Source organism: Gymnoscopelus microlampas (assembly GCF_963454915.1).
Source record: "Gymnoscopelus microlampas genome assembly, chromosome: 5".
Taxonomy (NCBI): Eukaryota; Metazoa; Chordata; class Actinopteri; order Myctophiformes; family Myctophidae; genus Gymnoscopelus; species Gymnoscopelus microlampas.
The window spans coordinates 17,008,547-17,036,523 of NC_139942.1; the positions used below are offsets into that span (position 1 = coordinate 17,008,547).

A 27,977-nucleotide genomic window follows, 5' to 3' on the forward strand; every position below is an offset into this window, starting at 1 on the left:
CGTCCCTTTATAAGAGAGATCTCTGCAAACTCAGCATCGCCTGGGTAACCACATGATATTGCTGAAAACAAAACAAAAAAACATGAGTGAGTGCAGCTGAAGATATTTTACTTTTTTGTACATCAAAGAATATTTTCATATTGCCTATTTATTTATGATATCTGCTTTCAATATTCAGGCAATAAGTTTGGTTATACTGCATAAGATCCAGTCATTGCATATTTTATGAATAGAGGTGTGTAAAATACAGATTCATACATAACTATTATGCTGAATGCACAATCCTATTCAGTGTAGAATCCAGATTTTGAAAAGGTCTGTTTTGGTCAAAGCTGGATTAATTCTTGAGTCATTGATTGATTGATTGATTGATTGATTATTATTTACAACTTAAACAGCAGTATTATGGACTTGAAATGGGGAAGTGACCACAAAACACCTTTAGCCTGATTTATACTTCATCCTATTACGGTGTTGCATGCCGAAAATAGTCGACCTACAAGCTCACGACGTGTTGCATCGCCTAACCAGAGCCCAGAGCCCAGTATATGTCTTTGCCAAAAGCCAAGTTGATAACAATCAACTTGATTCCCTTCCTTGGATATTTGCTGACTGACAACATTGAAGGATGTTGAGTAATGTCCAATGATAGAAAGCCACTGCAGATAATTATGTAAAATTGAAAATCGGATCAAGCTTGTATTTCAGGTAACTTCTATGGTTCAGAATATAAAGACTCAAGTACATAGAAACCATAAGGACTGGCTTACCTGTGCAAGTGGGAGGTTGTGACCAAGATCCATTATCATAGCAGACCACTACTGCTGTCCCCACAAGCTTAAAAGAGTCAAAGCACTGGTATGTAAGTGACATTCTCGCTAGTTTTGCCTTTCCATCTTGAATTATTGGGAACTCTCCACATTGTTCAACTGAAATTAAATACAATCACAATCGATGAACAGAATAGTTGAAAAACGATTCAATTACAAATACATTTACAATAAACAAGTTGTGTTTTTCATGCTTTCGTTATTCAGATTTAAACTCACTCAAACATATTTTCTTCTAGACTTCAAATGGCCTCCAACCATTGTGATAAGAGTCAGATGTTCTACTTTACCCTCATCAGTATTCAATATTTATTGATAACCATGATAAACACTCAGAATGTCATTTTGCCCTGTTATAGACTGCTATATGTGTCTAGTGTCTGCACATAACAGTTTACCCCCAAACATATTGATATGAACAACCAAATGGATGATGTAATTTAAGCAGGGTTTCTGCTGATTGTGAGGGTACAGTAGAAGCCATCATTCCCATTGTACAGTTGATGCTGGACACATAAATGCTGCAGCAGTGTCGACCATTCTTGCTTGTCTCTGCTGTAAACAGAGCAGACTTCTCTGTGTTTAAGTGTCTTTAAAAAGTTTTCTGATTATCAACATGCTTTCTAAAATGTACACATTTTCCTCATGAGAGGTCAATTATTCCTTAAGTCCCACCTACACTATGTTTATTATACAGAGCGGCTTTTACTCAATAAATGCACATGGGACTGGAGAGCAGAGCAGGTAGATCGGTTGGAAGTAAGCTGTAAAAGGAGACGTAAACGTATTAATTACTTGGTACAAGTGCAGGTTCAGTCCCAGTTGGGGTTAAGGCAACAGGCGCAGAATCTCCTGCAAGAAGGTGGACACACATGAAAGTCAAATGAAATACAGCCACAACTGCGTCTATTCTAGCGGTACAAGTCTTCAGTAGAAGACTCAATCGAGTCTCCTACTGACCAGCCACCTGGTCATCACATTATTGGCTCAGGAATGCGACAAAAAACTAAAAATCTCCATGAATTCAAGGTTTCATGGGGTAGTTTTGGGTGAACTACTCCTTTCACCCAGTTGTCATGTGACGTTCCTTCAGTACACAAATGAACATGCCACATCCAGAAATTCACATTATAGACACTCCCAACTTAACTTTCCCACAACATTTTGAATATTGCCTTATTCCCATACTTGGTCCAGCCATGTGCTACGTTTCACCTAGTCTTTTTTTGTGCTTTGTCCATTGATTTTCAATTCCAATAACTTGTTAAATATATTCAGAAAATGTTCACTTACTGACACATGATTCAGCCCCAGACCATTGACCATATGAGCACACAATGGATTTGTTTTTGCCTTGTGCAACAGAATATCCTTTTTCACATTCATATGATACGTTCTTCTCATCAGGAAATATGGTCTGGTATTCATCAATGATTACTGCATGGGGTATTTCAGCAGGCTGTGTACATGCATTTATGTCCCCTGTAAACAGTTAAATTACTCATTATAGTAAAGTTAGAAACACTTTGTTGCGAGTAGAGGGACTTTAACAGCAAATTAACTTCCTGTTCAAACATCTCAGGCTTACTTTCACAGATTGGAGGTGATGTCCAGTTTCCATCTCTACATGTAGTAGTAAAATTACCACTGATTTTATAACCGTCATCACACTTAATCCTAATTTCTTTCCCATTCTTATATGGAGGAGATGTGTATTGTGCATGGGGGATCTCTGGGCCAAGGCAATCGTTTTCATCTGAGAAGAAAAAGCATTTGCAATTTTGCATTTCATTGACCATATATTTATCTTACGTGTGTGGAAAATCAGTCAGGCCCGGCCAAACAAACGAACGCTCGAAAAACGAACACTCCTTTCTCGATCTAACACATTTTCCACATTACTGTAACATTATACGCAGCAGCCACAGGGTGGGTTATGCCCACCCCCTGATTATGATGTACTTCCATGTGAATATGGTCACTGCTACCATGTGACCTAATTTGTATTGAATTATAAAGCATTCATTTCAACAAATACAGATCATACTAAAGTAGGTATATAATATGAATCTATAAATAATTGAATTACAGCATATTATGGCACACTTACCTATACATTGTGGTGTCTGTGTCCAGCTGCCATTTTGACATGTGCTTGTTGCCCACCACCCCTCTACGTTTGGTTTACGTCCCTGGTCACACCTGTAATTAATTGTCGTTCCATGAGGATAATTCTCTTTCTCTGGTGCAAAAAACCCACCCTCCAGTTCGGGTGCAGGACAGTCCGTTTCCTCCCTTTGCCCTGAATCTGAAAAGGTATCAAGAAAACAATAAGTTTGGATATTAAAAGGGTTTTATTGAATTTGAATAGGCTATTTAATGCCTCAAGAAAGAAACCCAGAAGAACAAAATAAATCAGTCCAACAGCAGAGTACAAAGTGCCTCAAAGACGTGACCGTCAATATGTGCCTTAAAATAGTTCAAAACACTTGAATAGAAATTAGATCACTCTGGCAATACAATAAACTACAATAGTTTATTGTAAACTGTAAAATAAACTTTCACATTCATGAGGGCACCACATGATTAAGAAAAAAAAGGAAAAGAAAAACATCAGTAATTTGCGGTTTGTTTTTTTTACTTAAAATTTTTATCCCACGATTTTTGTAACCCCTATTTTTTCACAATGGTGCCAATGCCTAAGCGTGTAATCCTGGGCACTACCTTCTCTCTGCCAACCTAGGGAGGCCAGGGCCGAGCTCGTGCCTCCTTCAATGCATGAGAGCCAACTGACCTTCTTGTCATCTGACAGGGGAGAGTTTCCCTGGTTGGACGTAGCGCGTGGAAGGAACACGTTATTCCAACCAGTTCCCTTCCCCTCCATCAGGCGCCCCGGCTGGCCAGGGGGAGGCAGTATAGTGACCAGGATTACTGCATGTTTTTTGTGAGGGTACCTACCCTAGGAGACACGGGGAGAACATGCAAACTCCACACAGAAAGGCCCTTTCACCAACCCCACCTAGGGTGTTAATTTGCGTTTTTTGACCGTTTGAAGCCTCCGTAGCATGGCTTCCTGAGATGAATCAAGGCTATAATGAAGGAGGTACAGTTGGCCTACGGCCTGGGTAGACGCCATTGGAGCCAAGACTGGAACCGGAAGTTCTGTGAAATACATTGGAGTCAATGGCAGCCGGCTGGACCAGCTTGTGAACAAACACTATTTCTGAACGTCCGTCAGTAAATCGGTTCAGGAATATAAAAGAAGACATGTCACAGATTGTTTTCCAATCAATAGTTTTTCGATGTGCACACTGTATAAGTTCATTGAGGCATCTAAACAGCGGCATGTATCGTTTCTGGCTCGTCGGTATCGCGAGATTTGGTTGTCAGGCGATCAATGATGGACAGTCTTGCGATACTTTGGCACGTTCAGAAACTGACTTTTTGCTCTTTATAGATCGCTCAATTAACTTATATAAAAGTACACATCGAGAAGCACAGCAGAAAACAACGTGTGATATGTCTTCTTTTATTTTCCTGGGCCGAATATTTCACAAATGTGGCAGTCGTTCAGAAATAGTGTTTCTTCTAAGCTGGCCCACCTGGCTCTCATAGATTCCATTGTATTCCACGGCTGTAGTTTGGCTCCCAGCCAACGAAAATGACGTTGATGTCCATAACAGTGCTTCCAAGCGACTGTATCTTCTCTGCTCTGTACCCTGTACCCTGTCCGAACATTCATTTATCGAGTTTGCCACAGGCCACCCTAAATAAGAAACGGAGGTCTTTCTACGTGCCCTAAACGGGGTATTCCCTGTTTACAAACTCTTTAAATGCATTTTCATTTTTCACACATGGGACTGGAGAACAGAGGAGATAGGTTCTTGGAACTAAGCTGTAAAAGGAGACGTAAACGTATTACTTGTTACAAGTGCATGTCCAGTCCCAGTTGGGGTTAAGTCACCAGGCGCATTATCTCCTGCAAGAAGCATCAGCACATTGAAGTATAGCAACAACACTTGTATGAAGTATTAAAGTAGAAGCAGCTGTATGAAGAAATAAAATATTGACATAGCAGCAGAAGTAAAGCAGCTGTATGTTTATTCAAATTAAACGAAAGATAAAATACCACAATAAAGTTGCAGTGCAGTGGAAGAAATGAAAAGTGCAGGGCAATGATGTCATAGCCCTGATGTTTCAGATGATCAATATAAAGCATAGCAATATGCTTTCAGAGTTACATTAACACTCAAGGTTTTACTATGCATTTACTGTAAACATGGTATTTTTCTCTAGATCCATTTTTTAAATTAAAGAGAAGATTACTTTCTTTCCTTTCAGGGTCTATAATGTGGAGTCAATGATTTTGGAACTATTTTGAACAATTGATTATTAATTGTGCTACCGTGAGGCAAAGAGTGTGAAACTATTACACTATAACGACTGTCTGTCTGTTTGTCATTTTGTCTGCACATTTGTCCACCAGAGGGTGCCACGGCTCAACTATGCCATCTCTGGGTTACCTTGTTGGCTGGACCAGAACAGCCAGCCCAATAGATAGACTTGGACAAGACTGACTCACTGACTGAATGACAAAACTGATGAAGTTACAGCATTGGCCATTAATCACCCGTATATTTTTCACAAGAACCATTCAACATAAAGCTGTTTTTGACGACTTTTCTAAGCACTATTAAACAGTTAACACTATTTCTATTTATCTACCAGCCTGCCATTTAGGTTTCACCTAGCCGTGTTTGGTTTTGTTTCTAATCATAAACCATTTTAAAGAATTATTAATTCATGTTCAGAAAATGTGCACTTACTGTTACATGGTGCAGCCAAATCCCAGTCCCATGAACCAAGAGCGCACATAATGGATTTGCTTTTGCCTTGTGCAACAGAATATCCTTTTCTACATTCATATGATACGTTCTTCTCGTCAGGAAATGTTGTCTGGTATTCATGCATGATTACTGCATGGGGTATTTCAGTAGGCTGTGTACATGCAAATACGCCCCCTGTAAACGGATATATTAATTACATGAGAGGAGAACAAAAAAGATGGACACAGAGTCATTTGAATTGGAAAGTTAGAAACACTTCACAGGGATTTAGATTTTAAAAACAACATTAAGCAATCACTTTGATTAACAACTTCCTGTTCAAACATCTCACAGGCTTACTGTAACAGATAGGAAGTGATGTCCAGTTTCCTTGTCCACATGTAGCAGTGGCAATGTCATCACTGATGTCATACCCTTCATCACAATTAATCCTAATGGTTTCACCATCCTTAAATGACCTGCGAGGAGGTGTGTATTCTGCATTAGGGATCTCTGGGCCAAGGCAATCGTTTTCATCTGAAGAGAAAGCATTCGCAACTTTACATTTCATTCACCATTTTCACACGGCAGCCACAGGGTGGGTTTTCCCCACTGTTATGATGTATGTAAGTGAAATAGCCACTGTGTGAATATATTCACTGCTACCATGTAATATATAGTTTTTTATTTAATTATATACACGTATACTGCATTGTAGTGACCCTGCAGGAGTAATGCCTAATTCCCACCACCAGCAGTGATTTTCCTCAAAGCGTTTTTCTGCTAAATGGGTGTGTATAAAATGTCTCACATCAACATGGTAAGTATGCCTAGTGCACACTCTTTTCAGACAACAGCATGCTTCTGGTTGGTTGCTGGTGTTCTGCACAGTGGCAACAGAAAAGTTGAACTTTTCTCAACTTTGCCGCAACACTTTTAGCTGGTGCAGCGTTGAAGGTAGTGGTCGCTCCTTACCATGCAATGCATGGAATCTCGCTAGTCTCATAATGGTGAAGCAGAATACCACTGCTGGTGTGAATTCAGTGTAACATGGGAGAGACTCATGGGTGGGATGGGAGTTGTCTTGGTTCAGCTGGATAGCTCAAGTTTTTTATTATTATACTGTATTAAAGTATATTCTCATGCCCCCTTGCAGTTAGAACTGCAGATTCACTCCCAATTTTCTGCCGTAATCTGAAGACTGAACTCTTAAAACTCCACCTTAGCCCGTAGCACTTGACCCGGTTTTGACGACCATGCAGACCTAGCCTGGTCATTTGTTCTCATGTTTTTGCTACTTTGGCTTGTTATTTGACCACACGGTTAAAATGTTATTATAACATTATTTAGAAAGGTGCTAAGTTCATTGTTTATCTGGTATCCTAGTTTCAGTGTACTGATTACTATTTTGATAGTATATTGTTTAAGATTAAGCTAGATTCTTGGTTTACTGGTGATCCTAGTTTACTGTGGCACAACACTGTCTCTCTCTGCAAGTTTACCTTGCTTATTGTAAGTCACTCTGGATAAGAGCGTCTGCTATATGCCCCCCCCCCACACACACACACACACACACACACACACACACACACACACACACACACACACACACACACACACACACACACACACACACACACACACACACACACACACACACACACACACACTTTAATTATGTTTTGCGTGACAGCATATTATGGCTCACACTTACCTATACATTGTGGTGTCTGTGTCCAGTTGCCATTTTGACATGTGCTTGTTGCCCACCACCCCTCTGTGTTTGGTTTACGTCCCTGGTCACACCTGTAATTGATTGTTGCTCCATGAGTATAGTTCTCTTTCTCTGGAGAAAAAAACCCACCCTCCAGTCCGGGTGCAGGACAGCCTCTTTTCTCCCTTTGCCCTGAAACAGAATAATAATTGTAATGTTTTTATTCATTGTATTATTTAGTCAACTAACAAAATTGCCAGCCAAGCTTCCAGTAAACCCTGCAGTGTTTACTTCATTGCATGTCTGTGAGCTCTGTGGACAACTGGACAACTGGACAATGATTTACTTAACCAATGACCTCTAAATTAGAAAGAAGCCCAGCAGAACAAAATGAAGACATCTAAAGTACATTTTGTTAGGTGCTATCTCAGTCCAACAGCAGAGTACAAGGTGCTTCACAGAAGTGACCGTCAATATTTGGGCCTGCTTCTGATCAGTACAAGTTAATCATTGTCAAAGTGAACTTGTATTCGTATTTCTTTGAAAAGTAAATTGGTTTCATTTATTTATTAGAGCTATTGATGCTACTTGTGCCAGGTTGAAAGTGTTTAAGTCTATGGGTTTTTTTAAATAACTATTAACCAATTAACCTATAGTATTAACAAGAGTAACTAACTAAATTGGGATTCATTGGAATATTGTTTTTTTTCTTTCCCATTTCTCTTAAAAGTAACAGTTTTGGACATAAAGGTAAAATGACATAAATGTTGTATTGTTATATGCCATATACCAGCGGTTCTCAAACAATTGGTCGCGACCCAAAGTGGGGTCGCGGGGAGGTGGTGTTGCACGTTGGCAACTGTTTTTTTAAATATAATTTGTCACACTCAGAGTTGACAAATGACAAGTGACAAATAATTCTCTTGAATCTTAAAACTATTAAGAAACATTAGCAAATCATTTGCTAATATTTTCTCCAAACATAAAGATATGCCGAAAGATAGAATATATACAGTACAGTATGCTGTGTACAGTGTACAAGGCTGATGTAGGCAATATGTAAATGTAATATATAAATAAATATGAATTATTTGACATGTTGAAAGTGTACACAGAATTTCACCTGTATGCGTAAATATATAAAATATTGCGCTTGTATTGAATACACATCATGTGTACTCATGCAAAGGGTTGCAGAATATACAGTAGGTACCTCCCCATAGAAGCATATTCATTTACATTCTCTTGTGTGTATTTTGTATGATCCTAGAGGCCAGTGGGGGAGCAACACAGGTCCTGAAGTGAACCAGGGAACCAGGGATCACAGCTATATATAAACATGTTTTTAACACATAAGCCATTGCCAGCCAAGCTTCCAGTAAACCCTGCAGTGTTTACTTCATTGCATGTCTGTGAGCTCTGTGGACAGCTGGACAATGATTAACTTGTCTGGATCTGTAAAATGTAGTACGTGCACCACCAATGACCTCTAAAACACTTAGTCTAACCTTATTTTATTTGGCTATTCATGAAAACACTTAAAGCGATATTTCGCTTTCAAACATGTTTGGGTCACTTTAACCCTAGAACACTAAAGTTGGGTGATTTTCATTGTGTTGCTGATGTCTGAGGTGGGTGGGTCCTTGGGTACCTTCAGGCTGCTCAGTGACATCATCGAAGGTTCTGTAGGCTTGTTTACCGGCTGCCCCATCCCTGTTTTTTGGGTGATTGGTGATTTTTGGATGATTGGGTGATTTTCACCCGACAACAGTGATAGAGAGTAAAATAAATCGGGTGGGCTCTCCCACAGTTGTCAGTCATGTATAGTACCTCAATTTGCCAGGTATTGTTATACTTTAATATATTTTGATGAGAAGTATTTTTTATGCAATATATTATATTGGGTAAAATATACCAGACATATAGTATGTGATAATATTCAACGTTTGTTCTAGGGTTAACGTCTACTCTGGCTTTTCTGGCTTTTAAGTTGCTTGTTTCAGTATTTAGACATTTGATATTCATTTTCAGACACACCCCCTTCCTATATAACCCATTGAAACTCCATTTTCACCATTTTAGATTCATAATAAAACACGTCCCTGGTTCTGGTGACTGATATTGTCTTTATAATGTGTGATTCAATTCAATTACTTTTTTCTATACTTTATGTTTTGAAAAAAAAAGAAAGAAAAAGAATTAAGAGGGGAAAAAATAATTGGAAAAAACACGCCCTCCTTACAATAAGGACAATATTAGTCACCAAAACCAAGGATGTGTATTTTCAATGAATCTAATGGTTTAAATGGAGTTTGAGGTTACAACGGGCTATATAGGAAGCGGGCGTGTCTGATAAAATGAATATCAAATATCTAAATACTAAAACAAGCAGCTTAAAAACTGTCTGGTGTGACCACAGAAGTCAGAGTAGACGTTAAAATGCTTTAAGATCTGTTTTATACTGAACTTTGGCACACTGTGTGTGCACACAATATTGATCTGGAACAGATAAGAGAAGTTGGAGCATGTGCCACACATTTTCTCCTCTCTTCTTGCCATTCTCTCCCCTCCTCCCCCTCCCCCCATAGCTCCCCTCCCTCTCCTGTCCTCTAAAGTGCTGTGTTTTAGCTGATCTTTATCACTGTCCTTACAGGTCAACCAGATATCCATACCACGCACGCACGCACGCACGCACGCACGCACGCACACACACACACACACACACACACACACACACACACACACACACACACACACACACACACACACACACACACACACACACACACACACACACACACACACACACACACACACACACACACACACACACACACACACACACACACACACACACACACACACACACACACACACACACACACACACCCTATTACATAATATGTCAAAAGGGCCCCGATATGTCAAGCCCTCAATATTACTGGGGGCTTGTCCAAAATAGGTTTATTTTAGTTTATCAGCTTAGGTTCTGAATTGTTTCTAGATTAGTCCATTGTTACTGTGACTGAGTGTTTTCTCTGGATTTAAGCTTCTTTTTCCCCCCAGGTAATCCTGGTTAGGGACTCAAGTCATATACACGCATATAAGCTGGTAGCACCATTGTTGGCAGTGAGTGACATTCTTTGAGCTTCCTTAACAGTTCCGAGGGGCAAATTAAAAAAATGCCTCTGGTGATAAACCTGCCCCATAGTTGCATACTGGGCCCTTATTGGTCCCTCACAACTTTGGAGGGACCTAATTTGCCAAGGGCAATTTTTCTTTTGCAATAGCAGATTTGTCTGGAACCAGGCTACACATTTTCAGGGACCTTGGCCTTACGTCCAGGCTAATGACCAGGGGTGCACATAACTGGTGCGCAGGTGCGCATGCGCACCCAAAATAAAAAATGCGCACCACATCAGGCGACGCGAGGCGCTTTTGCGCACCAACAGCTGGGACAGGAATTTCCAAGCTTTTATTTTTTAGCAAAACTAAAAAATAAAAGCCTAGAGATCGAGGCTAGGAATTTACTTCCTGAAGCCACACTCACTCAATCACTCTAAAGCACCCGTCGGCCCCATGTACAGCCATTAGGCACAGGGGTAGAGATATGACTCGCGTCGCCTCGCATCGCCTCGCATTGCCTCGTTGCGTGCACGCAGCCAGCAGCGGCTGTTAGAGGCACTCGTCACCGATGATGAACGCACCGTAATGGTGCAAAATATGCCGCGAACGTCCCAATCTGGCGGATAAAATCAGCGCAGCAGCACAGGGCACCAACCTTGGGGGCTTTATCTAACAGCATGAGAAAAAAAAAACGGCGAAAATCGGCGGAATTTAGAAGCAGAGCGTCCTTTTTTTCTCGCCCCCCCCCCCCGGTTGACAAAACTGTCCGGTGGGCACCGTGCTGAACCCCCCCCCCCCCCCCCCCGTTGACAAAACTGTCCGGGCTGAACCCCCCCCCCCCCCCCCCCCCGGTGACAAAACGGGACGGGCGCCATGCGCACCAAGTCACATGTCCAGGTGCTCTTCTGCGTACCAGACCTAAAAAGTTATGTGCACCCCTGCTAATGACTGTCTCGTTGCGACACGTTGTGGACTTGTAGATTGGCTAATTTTGCTGAACGTTAGCCCCCCAGAATAAGGACGCTTGGGTGGTTCATCAAGATGAATCTAAAGTAGGTGAAACGTTACAGCGAGAGGTGACAAGGGCCACTCACCCTCCACTTCACACCCCAGCAGCTCCAGCCTCAGACCCAGACCCTCGTTGGTGGCCCTCTCTGGGTAGATCCTGACGAAACGAGTTAGCAGCAAGCCCAGGGACCTCAACTCTGGAGTGTCGTGATTCTGGTTCCCTATGAAGATCTGAGAAAGACAAGAGACAGAGGGAGACAGGTCAGGGTTTAACTGTGTTGTCTCTGACTTATTCTATTTTTCTATGAGTCTATCAGACTCCTAATTAGCCTATTAGAGACTTCCACCGGAGAGCTAATTGTATTACATGGTGTCTCACAATGGAATAACTGGTGTTTGAACTGGTTCTAGATGAAGAAGAATGAAGAAGAAGAGGCTCAGTACAAGACACAGCCTCTATTTAATAACTGCAGTCGTTTCTCTTTCTTCTCAGAGCGGAAGAAAATGTTTTTGAAACACAGTGGAGAATGCTCTGGTGGGATTCAAGCATAAGGCTATAGCACACAGCAAAGTCCAGTGTGTCAATTTAACTTCGAAAGTGTTCAGATCGGTCCGTTTTTGTACTTTCAAGGTTGAATTAACACATTGAACTTGCCACTGATCTTGACGGGTGGGTGCAGATACAACGGGATTCAACCCTAAACCCTTGCTTACACCATCACAGGACTCACAAAATACAGCTTTAAGTCCAATCAGAGCTCAATAGAAAGTACAAATGATGCTCGGGGTTAAGTGTATAATGCATGGTGGGATTTTGCCACATGTGGACATTCAAAAAGAAGTCACAGTCACAGAAAAGGTGACAACCATGCATTTCAAACACATTTTCATAATATCATCTTTTGACACTCAAACAAAACCCAGACCATCTGCGACCAGAGTAGAATAAAACAAGAATGTGCAACAAATTAATACAAAATGTAATGTCAAGATCTGTTTCCAGTGATACAGAAGTCCATTTGATAAGAGAGCAAAACAAAATGAAACAGAGGAAACCCAGATGAAGGTCCGGAAATCCAAACCAGGGCGCAGCCTTTCATAGTTCACAGATAGAAGCAGTAGCCCAGATGAAACTGGTTATGGACACACTCTGAGCCCGGCGACCAGACACCAGACACTCACCAGTCACTCACCTGACTACTGGCACACACGTCTCAGCAGGTGTGTGCTGGCAGATTGCTCAAAACAAGAGCGATTACCAACAGAAGCATATTGGGTGATTTTGGCAAATTATTTGGAGGCGCTACCCATACGTTTAGCTGTGTTGCTCATTCCACGAATGCCTGATCCTTACAAGCTGTACCTCGTTGTAAAGGTGACTAATCAACAACACAAATCATATAAAACACAATACCAATTGGTATTATTAAAGGGGAGATATAATTGACCAAAGTTAAGTTTCCAAACTTTTTTTGAGCAGTTTGTTGTTTTAAAGATTGTTCTAACTCAAGTGGGTGGCAGAGTCCACACCACAACTTTAATGACAACAACACTAAATATATCATTGGGATCACTTTAAGAGAGATTTGATGAACAGTAACACTGACAGCCGGTTAAGGGCATCTCGTTCATAAAATCACTCACATTCAACATGTTTACAGAACTTTGTCTTTCATCAGTGTGGATGCTCGCATCATATCATTATAGTTATCCACTTAGTTATCAGTCTGGCTGTGGACGGCCCATGTATTCCTTTGTTGGTAAAGGACCATATTGTAAAACCATGTGGATGTAAACTGGATGTAAAACCATGTGGATGTTGTGAGTCACATGTCTCTAAACCGTCGTTCCTGTCAACTGATCGTTTAAAGATAACCTTCAAAACAATAACTGCAGCCCACCTTAGGCTCGGTGGTGTTGTCCTCCTTCACCATGGTCCACTTGTCTCCGTCCAGACTGTGGCCAACCTTGAACCTCCTCATGAAGACATTCCTGTCACGGCGCTTCCCTCCCTGGATCACCACGCCGCTCACCAGCTTGTCCAACCCCAGGTCCACCTACAGGGGAGAGCAGGAGAGAGGTTGGTTAGTTGGTTAGTTGATTGATTGATTGATTGATTAATTGATTAACTGACCACTCACTCACTCACCCACCCATCCACTTGGAATATAAATATTCTCAGTGAACAGAAAAAGGGGTCAATGAGCAAACAAAGAGAAAAGTATACAGGGAACAGATTGTTTTATTGGGGAAAACTCCAACAAAGCATCCCAGTCCACCAGATAGTCAAAGCAGATGAAACGAGTCTTGGCTGTACATTGCAACAGCACCGCAAACAACCTGGAATGGACACTGAACCATTGTGAATGAAAGCTGCTTCCTGACAGTTATGTATTTATCATTTTGTTCTCAACAAAATGCAACAAACAAAAAAACTAAACCGTCTATCTCTTATTCCCAGCCGGAAACCATGAGCGTACCTGAAGCCACTCGTTCCTGAAGGGTTGTTTGGTTTGTTGCTGGGTCCATCCCGACCGCCCGGTCAGCAGACGAGCATTTTTAGCCACCCAGCCTCGGTCTGCGTGGGATGAGGCATTGATCTGGGCATCTGAGACCTGACCTGACACCATACCCAACATCCCCGAACATGGATAGTCTGTTAGAGAGAGAGAGAGATGGGAGGAGGGAGTGAGGAAGGGAGAGAGACAGGAAAGTATGAGAGAGAGAGAGAGAAGGAAAGGTAAGATGGAGGGGGGGCAGGGTGGAAAATACATTAGCAACGGTGTCCTGTAACTGAAAGGGTGACAAGTTCAATCCCTGCAACAGCCACATGTGTCCTGTTGATGTTCCCTTGAGCAAGACACTGAACATCTGTATTTGTTTTGCCTCTGCAAACCGTTTGAGAAATTCAAGAGATTAGGGTGAATACTAAACGACAATAAATTACACTAAATGACAACAACGTACACACACACACACGCACACGCACACGCACACGCACGCGCACGCGCACGCACACGCACACGCACACGCACATTAATTGGATTGGTTGGGTCCAAGCACGCAGTGACAGACGTTTTCTTTCAAGCACCCCATAAATAAACATAACCTCATTTGACGTGCGGAGAAGTAGCGAATGGCAGGATGAATGGATGTTTTAGGAGCCTTTTTGTTCAGATTCCTCAAAAACAAGCACAAGTAATGGCACTGTTTATCACACGTTTATTGCTGAATCTAATATCCAAGAGACGGGGCTAAATCTAATAAATCCAGAGGGAAAGAATTGTCTCTCTGGAGTGGGATTTGCATTTCTTTTTCAAAGCAATGCACGGTTTAACAAACAGAGCTCCAGAACTACATGTGATGTTTAAGAGAGAGGTGAATTCCTACACAGTGTGAATTACGCTGTAATCAGCTTTTACAACTACTTATGCATCAACACTTTGGTTCACAAAGATTTTCATGTCAAGGACCCACAAATTAATATTTGACAAATTAATATGAGAAAAGCTCACAATATGTCACATTGCGACACGTTGTAATCTTGTAGATATTTCTAAACAGACGAAAAATGTAATAGGAATTAAGTGTTTAAACCCCTTTGAGAACCAGCGTGTGCTACATTGCGATTGCATGTGTCTGCACTACCTGAGGTCCTGCAGCCGTAGATCTCAAAGCGCATGCAGATGCCTTGCTCCCAGGACATGGGTCTGATACGAACGTAGCGGGCCAGAGTCTGCTTGGGCAGGACGGCCCGAGCCTCGTCCGTTGGGTTGTGGTTCCCATTGAAGATCTGAGAAAAACAGAATGGTTAGAACGACTCCTGTCATTCAGTTCCATGAGATAAAGAAGCAGCAATGCAACATGGCCACCTGATAGCGCGTTACGTCCAACATTTGGCCAAGGAATCGTATTTGTGTCACGGTCTGAGTCAGGGCAGATTGTAGGACCCAAGTGCAGGAGAGACAGAGGCTGAACAGGTCAATTCAAAGGGTTTAATAACTCAAAAGGTCGGAATACAAACAAGGAACTGAACTTACTACGCAACATAAGACAATGAACAAGCAATGATGCAGTATAAACACAGGACTTAAATAGACAGGGAAATAATAAGACACAGGTGAACTCAACAGGCAATCAACACTGGGATAGGCTGGGGGACTAAGAGGACACAGGAGAACAACTAGTAATGAACAGGGAGGTGACACAAGACAGGTAACAGTAACTAAGCAGAACAGGAAACAATACTACAATATAAAGGTACAGAACAACAGGGCAAAAGGCAACAACAGAGTAACAAAATCACAAGACTAAATACAGAACAACAGGACAAAGGCCTAATAAGTCCAAGACCTTATAATAAGGGCAGACAAAGGCTAAATAATAAAGTCACAGTCCATGGCCCGAGGAGCGGACCGTGACAATTTGCTCTTTCGTCTACCCACTGATTATAATCTTCGCCAGAGATGAGGGCAAGCGAGGAGATTATATTAACCTGTAACATTTTTATAATGGAAGTAGACAGGCGGTCAGATCGGCCTAAAACCTTGCCTGAATATGGAGTTATAGGTCATAGACTTGCTCAAATATGGCGATACACACTCCACCAAGCGTACCTTTCTAGTCGAGTGTGTTTTTGTGTTTTTGTCGTAGCTTGCATAGCTTGACACAGCTTGCTTATTTCAGAACACATGAACAGATAGCGAGGAGGTGACATATTATTACCTTCTGCTTGGAACCTTCCTTGATGGTGATCCAGTCCTCTCCGTTGGAGCTGACGTCCACTTTGTAGGAGCGGACAAAGTAGTGCTTCTTGGTCTCCGTGGAGATGGCCCCCTGCGTCCCGATGGCCGACACGAACCGCAGGAAACCCAGGTCCACCTGGAAACACAGGAAGTACCAGGAATGTCAGAGGAAAGAGGTCACACGGGTTCTAAGAAGCAGTGGCCGGGAGGTTAGAGAGGCGGGCGCTAGAAAGGTCACTGGTTGGAATCCCTGGATTGACTTGGAAAATCTAAATAGTTATAGATGTTGTGTTGTGTGTAATTTGACTAATAGATATACAAACCCAATCTACATTATGAGAAATACATTTTGTGCATTTCCTGGTAGTTTCAGTTAAAGCAAAACGGAACTAAGGATCCCAATCTTAATAGTAATTCCAGCTGGAAGAAACCGATCGGAATGATAGATGCACTGAAAGAACCCTGTAGCCTAGCCTCGTGCTGACATGTACTCCGTGCAAGCGGTTATATCACCTCACAGTCCACCGTTCATATTCTTTTAGGTGCTTTTCAGGAAGGGTGACGTGAGAACATTTATTTGAACATGCGTGACTGTTCCTGAATGGAGGTCTATGAAGCACGGCATGGATTTATCTGAAACTATATGGAAGAAACAGATCGGTACATTGGAAAGATACATTATCCCATTTACCAGACAGTCTTTCTGTCACTATATCACTGTGAGTTATACAGGAACAAAATAAAGAAGTCTTCTGAAATACTCCTACTGGCTTGGAAACCGGCTGACAAATGTCAGATTCAGTGCATCATAATTAAACTTTTGAAAAATCTAGCAAACAGCAGTTTGAGCTTTCAATAATGCATGATGGTTTGATTTTGCGGTGAACTGCTTCCCAAAGTGCATGCATAATCAAACCAGGAAGTGAGCGGTGATGTCATCGCTACATTCTAACTCCAATTGGGAGGACGAGTAAACATCTGTTTTTATATCGAGTTATAAGGGATCCATTGGCAAATGATTTCACCTGGTGGTTAATATGAAATGAGAAAATATTTATTTGCAGAGCAATACCGGAATGTACACAGTAAAATCCATAGTGTCGATGTAAATCAATTTAAAAGTACATTTGTACACTCTGAGCTAAAACAGTACTGAGGATTTTATTGTCTAGCTTCTCAGCACCGCATGGAAATATAAGGTTAATATTATGGTTTTAATATGATGCGTTTTTACCTGTATCCACTCTCTGATGGTGTCATCTGAGGGGGTCCAGCCACGTTCGTGGTAGTTGAGGCGAGAGCGCTCTGGAGACCACATGGAGTTGTACTGGGACGACGCTTTGATCTGTTTCGAGCTGATCTCTCCTGACTCCATCCCCAATGGCTCCATACAGGCAAAGTCTGTCCACAAACACAAACCTTTATCAGCTACAGAAATGACAGCCATTTCACTGCTTAATGTAGTAGTAATCTTAATCAGAAGAATGTCGAAAAACAACAGGAATGAAATTGTTGCATGGTTTCGAGTGACTGGTGGATACCAAAGTTTGTTTAATTAGGAGCTACCAGGGGTTAGGTAAATGCCTTGCTCATGGACAACATGTACACTGGCCGAGCCGACAGGTCGAACCGACGACCTTCCGCCCCTACAGTGAGGATGATTCAGAAACAACAACTGCTTTTCTCTTAAACAAAACTAAGCTTAACAGGAGCAAGGATAACAAGGTTGTAGAGTAATTATCTGGGGGAATGAGTTCATATTAACGCCCGCCAACTGAGCCGAATCGAGTTCATCTCACCCCCCACACCTTGTTTGAAAATCTTAACTGCTCCTTTTTCCTGTCATCAACGGCCCAAAGTTCATAAATCTCCTCTTTCTGCAGTTCTGCGTGTCATCCTTTTACGGTGGACTTCTCCTCAGAGACATTGCTCTATCCACTCCACCGCAGTTAAGCCTCCATGGAGATCAAAGTTCACCATATATTTTTCTGCCTATTTCACCTTGACCTACAATTACTAGCCTAACTGTTTTTCTTATTAGGGAAGTGGTTTGCGTGTGTGTGTGTGTGTGTGTGTGTGTGTGTGTGTGTGTGTGTGTGTGTGTGTGTGTGTGTGTGTGTGTGTGTGTGTGTGTGTGTGTGTGTGTGTGTGTGCAGTATATGGAGACAGTGTGTCAGCCACAATGCCTCACACTGAGTTTAGAGGACAACACAACACAGTCACTATGCCACACCACAAAGAATCTGCAGCACGGCATCTCTATCAACGTAGGGTATGGGCACTGATGACGCGGAGGAGAGAACACGCCCCCAGCGCCCCCACAGCGTCCGCTGCGGGAATTGAACCCAGGACCTTCTAGGCGACAGCGCTACCGACTGCGCCATCGTGCCCCCATTGTATTGTGTTCATTGCGATTCACAGTAAAGGCACATGTGGACAAAATTCTATTCTACCCTATTCTGATCTGAATGTATATATGTATCTACATCCATGGTCACACTGGGGGGACTCACCCTCGTCGGAGTGTCCCACGGGCAGGCTCCTTTCACGGACGGTGTAGTTGGCGGAGAAGCCCTCCTTGGCGATGGCACTGTCCGTGGTGATGGTCATGGACAGGATGCCCGTGTAGGAGACGACGCGGCCCGGCGACGTCTGTCCACAGTACCTACCGATGTGAGGACCCACTGGAGGAGGGAAAGATGCAAGACACGGAAGGATGGAGATTGGGGGTGCATGAGGAGGAAGGGAGAGAGGGACGGGACAGAGGAGGAAAGGGAAGAAAAGGGTGAAATAGGGATGGAGTGGGAGAGAGATAATGTAAGGCGAGAGTGACAGAAAAGGGAGAGTGGAGAGGAAGGGAGAGAAACAAAAGGTCAATTTCCTGGCCCATAAGCAAGCAAACATGCTGCCTGTTCCCTTTTATTTCCTGAATGTAGTTTTGCCCCCTCCGGTGTAGAATAATGCTATGCCAAATTCCGCCTAGATACCATACAGCTCTATTTTCTTATTGCATATAACAGCCAACCTTTTCTTTTCTTTTTTTGGCTAGGCTAATTCTACCTAGACAATGTTACAGTGGGGGGGGGGGGGGCTGTAAGCCTATATGATTTCAGTAGCTTGCACTGCCCATACTGTATGCTGGAAAGGCAGTAAAGTCTGTGAGCTTGCAGATCAACTATTTATTTCTATTTGTGGTACAACAAAGTTCATAGGGCTTAAGGTGCATGGCTAACTCAAGCATGTAAAATGGAAGTAGTGTAGTAGCAGTAATACAGCAATACTTACAGTAGGAGGTCCCAGTACCATCCTCACACAGCTATTAGAATTCCCATTCTAAACGGATAAATACTTAAACTGAACCCCTGACTCCCAAGCTTTGACTCAGACAGAAATCTATTTTAAGTCATTACCCCAGAATCCCTCCCGTGTCCTCACCTGCTGGGAAGCCGTCCCAGATCTCCAGCCAGTCATAGCGGCACAGAGCCCCTGGCGGCGGCGTGGTGTCGGGCTCCATGTCGAAGCTGTCGAACTCCACCACGATCTCAAACATTTTGGGGGCGAAGATCATGAAGGTGCAGTTCAGGTTGTTGCGGTACTTCTCGGGGAAGCCCGGCGTCTGGATTACCCCCCTGGAGGCTGTGAATTTCCGGTTACATTCTGGACCTGTTGGTTGTTGAGAGAGAGAGCGAGATGTTGGAGTTCTGGATAACACATAATACAAATAGTTTAGTGTTTATTGACAGGCTTAACTGTGAATGTCTGTGTCTTATTGCACTGTATTTTTATTGGATCTTTCATTTTAAAAATAATAATCTGATTGTATGACTTGATTTAATTGTTAAAGCTATACAAATAAAGTTATTGCTATTATAATTGATGAGAGAAGAAGGATACCATTTTTAGCTGCGACCACACCGCTAGTATAAACCTCTCGTCAGTCTGTGATTTGGTGAGTCAGTTGCTGTGTCTGTTTGTCCACAATTCAAGGCACAAACTGAGAGTTGGTCACAGCTTATGATGGATTACACACTTTTACATCAATTTGTTGTGTTTTGGAGTCATTTGACATGTTTGCAAAATGCGACCAAACATATCTAATGTCCCCTAAAAATAATCTGTTTTCATTTTGTGCGTTTGACTATTGCCCGACATCTGTCATTACATGAAATTAAACTTGTCATTTTGATCATACCTTGCTGTCTGAAACACTACTAATGGCAACAAAAACAACAACTCTGCAAGAGATACTCAAACAGACACTTTACTGTCCTTCCAGGGCTATTTCTGTAGCAGGGGTCATTTTCGTGAATATGGATTATGGATACGCCGCATTTGTCCTCTTGGAATAAAACCGTTCCTTTTTGAGACACACAGAAGACTGCTCACTTTAATGACTACTATAGAACAACACATATATAGAGGTAATGGTTAAAATTGTGATAGTGTCCCTTTAAAGAGAATAGTGTTTGCCCAGTAATGGTGTAGTGGATAAAAGCCCCATATCCCTGCTAGTCTAAAATTGAGCCTTCTCTTCTGTCTCCCCACTCCCCTCACTGAGATTGGACAGCAGAAAACAACATCTCGCAGGCAAAAACTTCACAGCATTAACCACATGAACCCTAGTGTACCTTATTCTGGGCATAATCATATTATAATCGGCTAACATTTGGAGAAAATAGCGAATTGCGTTGCAACACATGAATTGTGACAATTTGTGACACATTGTGAGCTTCTAGATCGGCTATTTTCCGCAAAGAGATTTGGTGTAGAGGGAGAAAATGAGGGCGACAAGACCCCTGGAGGACCCTGGCCAACAAAGTATAGGGTTTAAGTGGTTAAAAAAGAAGGATGTGAAATGGAAATGTCCTCTGAGATCAGGGATTCCCTCTGAAAATGTTGATCTACAGCCGTTGGCATAAGCCTGGTTTCTATACCACTTTCAGTCCCCAAAACCCACCATAAATGTTGCTATCCATGAATGGTACCACTAAATGGTTCCTATAGATAATCTTAGATGTATTTTTATTTTACTCGACATGTGAGTCAATAGACCCGTAGAACTGGTAGAGCAGTACCTGGGTCCCAAATGTTTTGAGACAAAACATAATATAACAAAAATAAAGGAAGAAATAAACTCTGACCTGCCTTGAAGACCTCGTAGCGAACGGAGAAGCCCGCTCCGTGAGTCTCGTAGTCGGACACGAACTTGATGAGCAGCTGGTTGCCGATGGATATAATCGGCGATGGGGCGATCTTCCCACAGAACTTGCCCAGCATGGGGGAGCGCTCGTCTCCCCCGTTGTACACCTCCACATAGTCGTATCTGGAGGAGGAGAGGGTGGAGGAGGAGATGGAGAGAAGTCATGGTGTGACGTACAGTGTAAACATAGGTGTTTGATAGACAAGTGATGATGCTTGAGCGAACGTAGGATAATATTTTATTTTATTTGTCTGCTTACTGATGTCACCCTGGTGTGATGAAACCTCAACCCAATCCTGAATAACACCTACATGCCCCATACAAAACACCACTGCCTTGATCAGCCGACATCTGTCTAAACTGTTTTCCGGCCTGATTTGGAGCTTTTATTGTCTTACTGACAAAGGTGAGAAAAGGAGAGAGAGAGAGAGAGAGAGAGAGAGAGAGAGAGAGAGAGAGAGAGAGAGAGAGAGAGAGAGAGAGAGAGAGAGAGAGAGAGAGAGAGAGAGAGAAAAGTAAAAGAAGAAAAGAGGCAGGGGCAGTAATGGCAATAAAGAGAGCCAAGTGGAAGAGTGGAAAGAAACGTGCAAGCGAAAAAGACAGACAGAGGAAGCCAGAGAGAACAAGAGTCAGAGTGAGTCAGGAGTGTGATTCATGCAGTAGCGTAGAGGAGTCACCAGTAGCCTCTGTGCGTGCGTGCGTGCGTGCGTGCGTGTCAGTGTGTCGGTGTGTGTGTGTGTGTGTGTACACACGTGTTTGTGTAAAAAATGGATGCTTGTTACATCGTCTGTAGGCTTATGTATGACAATGTCCATATGCAGCCATATACTTGTTGAGCATGGCATGTGCATTTTGTGTAATTGTATTTTGTGTTGTCTTGCGACTCCTTGCATAATAGGTATATATGATCATGATATGACCCAAAAACATGATTATATGCAGTCACTTTTTAATAGCTGACAGATGCACAGTGAGCACAGTTTACAAACAACAGTGCCCGTTTGTAAGTGTACACACATCACAGTGAGCATATTTGTTGCACAAATTCATCTAAAAGCTTAGCCAGCACATGTACTGTAACGATACAATACAATCAGCCAATTCCCCCAACCACAACACATCCATCCAATATGTCCAACCAACAATCCACACCTCATCATCTAAATTCCCAAAACACATCAAATTCCATTTCCTTCACAGTAATTGCCAATGTCCTCATGGCCTTATTTCATATCTGACCTGGACTTCAACATACAACATAAACTGATGTAGCTCCATGACCAATAGGTGTCAGAGTTTCACACTGTATCCGGGTAGGATTGAGGAGACGAGAGAGAGATTGAGAATTGGAAGAGAGGGAGAAAGAGAGGGAGAAAAAGGGGGACGTACGTGCGACAGGGGGAGCATGGGGAAGAGAGAGAGATGTAGGGGAGGGTGCTGTGGAGAAAAGCGACAGAGCGAGGGGACTGGGAGATGAGAAACAGAGAGAGAAACAGAGGCATAGCTAGAGAGGGAGAAAGACAGGGCTAGAGAGAGAGCACCAGAGAAATGGAGCTATAGAGAGAGGAAGAGGGGAAGCGAGAGAGAGAGGTAGAGAGGTAGGGAGGTAGAGAGAGAGAGAGAGAGAGAGAGAGAGAGAGAGAGAGAGAGAGAGAGAGAGAGAGAGAGAGAGAGGGAGAGGGAGAGAGAGATTGTTTAGGAAAGAGGGAAACAAACTCATAGGCAGAGCAGAGCTAGTCGAGAGAGGCGACAGGTGCATGCCAGTGGCCAGATTCTGCGAGAGAAATAAGCAACCAGGTCTATGAAAACAAGCCCAAAGAAGCGACTATTGGCTACGGCTATTTTGAGCTTGTAGATCTGACAAAAAAACACAAATCTGGTATGGGTCTCCCTGGCACTAAATATTTTCAGATGGGGGGGGGGGGGGGGGGGTCTGTGGAAAAAATCATATTAATTTTGGGTCCTTGACCTGAAAATGCAACAAGCACACACACACACACGCACGGGGAACCAACAACACGCACGCTCAGCTCAGCTCACTCACTTGCATTCGCGGTCCTCCAGATCAAAGTGCGGGTTGAAGTTGATGATGATCTTCTGGCCGGGCTCCGGGGCGGTGATCACCCACACACACTGCTGGGAGGGAGGGTAGGCGCCCGGGTAGCCGGGAGACATCAGGTAGTCCGTACTGTTGATCTCTATGTGGTCTCCGCATTTATCTGCTATACAGACAGACAGCACATTATATTATTAAACAGTGGGTTTTCAATCCTTTTCATATCAAAGGTCCATTATCTATTCGGCATTTGAGCCACGGAACCACCGTTTGATGAGATTTAGCCTCTCTCAGACCCAAGACTTAGAATGTTTTGTTGTTGTTGTTGGATTTTGTCCACAATTCCATGCTGTATTGATGGAGATATCGAAATAACAATTCTCCTACATTCTCTAATTGTGTAGGCGTCTTGTAAATTAAGTACCTAATGAAGATGTTTAACAATAATTTAACTCTTGAAAGCGTAAAATGAAACCAAATGGACCCGTAGGTAAGGGTCCATTTGGTTTCATTTTACGCTCTCAAGAGTCGAAAGATCCATAAGGGTCCATTTGGTTACCAACTTTCCATCATTTAGCTGGGGACCACCTGGAACCCCCTCAAGGACCACTGGTGGTCCCCGTACCACTGGTTGAGAACCACTACATGACAAAGATGATGATATACACAAATGACACTGGTCAATTTGGTAGAGTGATAGAGAGAATCAATTAACTCAGAGACACAAGACGAGCGGCTGATGGAATGGAAAGTCCGCTAACCAGATGCTGTTGATTGATTGATTGATTAGCCTACACATGATTTAATAATTGATTAGCCTAATTGATTGGGGGCCAAGCCCACTCTTTTGGGATGTAAATTATCATTGTGCGTATAGCCTCAAAATGAAGGTATACTAAGGCTCAGTTACACATAAAATGACCAGTGTTAATAAGGTGTCCATTTGTAACTGTGAGATAAATGAACACTGAGGATTTTAATGTGTATATCCTAACATTGGTCGATGAATTGAATTCACAGTATACATAATGCTTTCTTGGGTTTAATCATTTTAGCATCCTTTTGTAAGGAACTGAACGTCTGTGCTTTTTTTTGCAAACTGTTAATAAGTAAGTATTCAATCAATCAATCAATCAATCAACCTTCATTGACTGATGCTGTGCGTAAAGCAGAATGCATGACACTGCTGAGCTCTGAGACAATGACAGAACACACAAAAGACAAAAAAGATATCTGTTTAAATAGACTGTTGCACATATATCAACCTCTGCATAAATAATAGGCTAATATTTGTTCTGTGTGCATACATTATATTATTATGCACTGATCTGATATGTAGCCTATATCGTATAATTATACGTCCAGCGTTGACAGCGATGTGCGCTAAAACCCCAGAAAATCAAGAGGGAACTAGAAAAAATGCTCCTCGGAGCACTGCATTCATGATTTGAGGCATTTTGTTCTAAAAATGTGTTCTGCTAAATTTGACCTGCTGGTGGCGCTACAACAGGCCAATGTTAAAAGGGTGGCATTTGTTCCTCAACATAGTGTGAATGTGGCATTTCTTCCTCGGCATAGTGGGAATGTGCGTGCAAAATTTCAGGGAAATTGCATGCTGTGATCATGATTTGAGGCATTTTGTTCAAAACGGAGCACTCCTGCAAACTTTGGAAGCCATTTTTAGCCAAGCAGGGTATACGAAAAATCTGAAATACCGGTTTTGTTTAATGACTATAGAGTTACTGTGTACCGATTTGCTTTGTTTGGACAAAATCTGTAGGAGTACTGTAAAATAAATGTGTTTTGGAAAAAGCGGCCTCCTGGTGGCGCTATAACAGGCCCATGTGAAAATCATCCAGGGAGTGCGTGTGCACAGTTTCGCTGCCATCAAGCCAACAGTGTCGGAGATTAGCTGTTCACACACACACACACACACACACACACACACACACACACACACCCACACACACACACACACACACACACACAGACAGGACGGACGGGTGGACAGGGTGCAAAACATACTCTCTCGCCATGCCTTTCGGCCTGGCGGAGACAATAACAGGTGATCATCATGAATTGAAAACACAGACACAGGACCACAATGGAAACAAGCCCTCAGGACTTTTTATGTTATCCTTTCAGCACAATTTGTGTAATTGCACCACTGTGCAATTACTACTATATAGGCTACTATTTGCAAACTGTCAATAAAGTATTCAATCAATCAATCAAAATCATAATTTTGTGCCATCATTGGGCTGAACGGCGGCGATCAGCCCAATGATGGCACAACATTATGTCAGATCTGAATTCATTAATAAACAACATTAAACATTACAAACAACCTACCGGTTTGTTCAGTCAACAAAGTGACAAGGGTGACTTGGGCGTAAAGGAACAATAGCAATAATCCACTCATCCTTTTGGGTATTTTTCAGCCCAGATATTATGAAATTAAAATAATGAAAGATAGATACGGGGGGAATATCCTTTTTGAAATGTTACTAGATCAGAAACGTATAAACGCGATCAGAAAAGAAACAGCAAAACGTGTCAAAAGTATAGGAGAGAATGTTGCTGCGGGCTGTTTCAGGTCGCCCGCATCCTTATATATTGAAATTCTTTATTATCCTTCGCTCATTCAGCAGCTGGTTCAAGTCCCGCACGGATCACAGAACAACTTGACATCCCACAAAAAAAAAAGTAAAAAAAGACAATAATCCAGCAGCAGAAATATTAAATAAATGCAAATCAAACGGAATCCAGTCGCCTAAAGTGGCCGCGGAGTTGTGCGCTTTGAGCCCTTTATTTCTGTTAGGAAAAGAATCGCACGAATACGGACAGATATACTTCCAAGTGAGACGAGAATTCAAGTCAGTCGGTCAGTCAACCGGTGTTCAGTGAAAACCAGACAAAAAACCCTAGTGTCTGAATATTTAGAAATATTCCTTCTTTATTTTTAAGTTCTCTGATCAGTGTGTCAGTCAGTCAGTCAGTCAGTCAGTCAGTCAGTCAGTTCTCTCCTCTCTCTCTCTCTCTCTCTCTCTCTCTCTCTCTCTCTCTCTCTCTCTCTCTCTCTCTCTCTCTCTCTCTCTCTCTCTCTCTCTCTCTCTCTCTCTCTCTCTCTCTCTCTCTCTCTCTCTCTCTCTCTCTCTCTCTCTCTCTCTCTCTCTCTCTCTCTCTCTCTCTCTCTCTCTCTCTCTCTCTCTCTCTCTCTCTCTCTCTCTCTCTCTTCTCTCTCTCTCTCTCTCTCTCTCTGTACGCGCGCGCCTCAGAGCTCTATTTCCACTCACACACAGAGCAGAGGCGTACGGTCATTGGGGCCAACGAGGCCATGGCCCGGTCTGTGTGAACCCTGCTTGCCCCTGTGTAGGGGCAAGATCCGCCAAGGGGAAAAAATAGTTTCCAGAGGTACCTAGGCCTACTGTAAATTCTGCAACCCTTTGCATGAGTACACATGTGTATTCAATACAAGCGCAATGTTTTATATATTTACGCGCAGGTGAAATGCTGTGTACACTTTCAACAGTAATTCATATTTATTCATCGATCCATCTTGCCAACATCAGCCTCTTTAATGTACACTGTATACAGCATACTGTACTGTTTATATTCCAATCCAATGTAGTTATAATGTAGTTGCTCTTGTTAATACTATAGGTTAAATATTTATTTAAAAAACCCATATACACACTTAACCACTTTCAACCTAGCACAATAATGTCCAGGACTGTATTTCTGGTCCTTTCTATAACAAGGTGGCAGCCCATGTAATAGCTTTAATAAATAAATGAAAAAAATGTACTTCTCCAAGAAATACGAATACAAGTTCACTTTGACAATGATTAACTTGTACTGATCAGAAGCAGGCCCAAATATTGACATATTGTCATTTCTGTGAAGCACCTTGTACTCTGCTGTTGGACTGAGATAGCACCTAACAAAATGTACTTTAGATGTCTTCATTTTGTTCTTCTGGGTTTCTTTCTTGAGGCAATAAATGGTAAGAACTTGTTATTTTGTTAGTTGACTAAATAACACAATGAATAATGAATAAACAGCATTATAATGATTATACTATTTCAGGGCAAAGGGAGAAAAGAGGCTGTCCTGCACCCGGACTGGAGGGTGGGTTTTTAGCTCCAGAGAAAGAAAACTATCCTCATGGAGCAACAATCAATTACAGGTGTGACCAGGGACGTAAACCAAGCACAGAGGGGTGGTGGGCAACAAGCACATGTCAAAATGGCAACTGGACACAGACACCACAATGTATAGGTAAGTGTGCCATAATATGCTTTCACATTGTGTGTGTGTGTGTGTGTGTGTGTGTGTGTGTGTGTGTGTGTGTGTGTGTGTGTGTGTGTGTGTGTGTGTGTGTGTGTGTGTGTGTGTGTGTGTGTGTGTGTGTGTGTGTGTGTGTGTGTGTGTGTGTGTGTGTGTGTGTGTGTGTGTGTGTGTGTGTGTAG

At 42.4% G+C, this 27,977-nt stretch overlaps 1 protein-coding gene across 1 annotated transcript; it reads right to left on the reverse strand.

Annotated features, from left to right (window-relative positions):
• Positions 1-1,642: 1,642 nt before the first annotated feature.
• LOC311044961 (neuropilin-1a-like) lies at positions 1,643-25,911 on the reverse strand (the record flags this gene model as incomplete). The annotated part of the gene is made up of 13 exons (XM_084056770.1): positions 25,858-25,911; positions 23,494-23,671; positions 21,391-21,572; positions 19,685-19,912; positions 18,763-18,933; positions 17,484-17,650; positions 16,230-16,385; positions 15,153-15,297; positions 13,985-14,160; positions 13,406-13,561; positions 11,591-11,735; positions 3,033-3,138; positions 1,643-1,682 (listed from the first exon to the last, which is right to left on the reverse strand). Exons 2-13 carry the CDS (start codon positions 23,622-23,624, stop codon positions 1,643-1,645), a joined length of 1,803 nt encoding a protein of 600 aa, XP_083912896.1. The 5' UTR covers positions 23,625-23,671; positions 25,858-25,911.
• Positions 25,912-27,977: the final 2,066 nt, after the last annotated feature.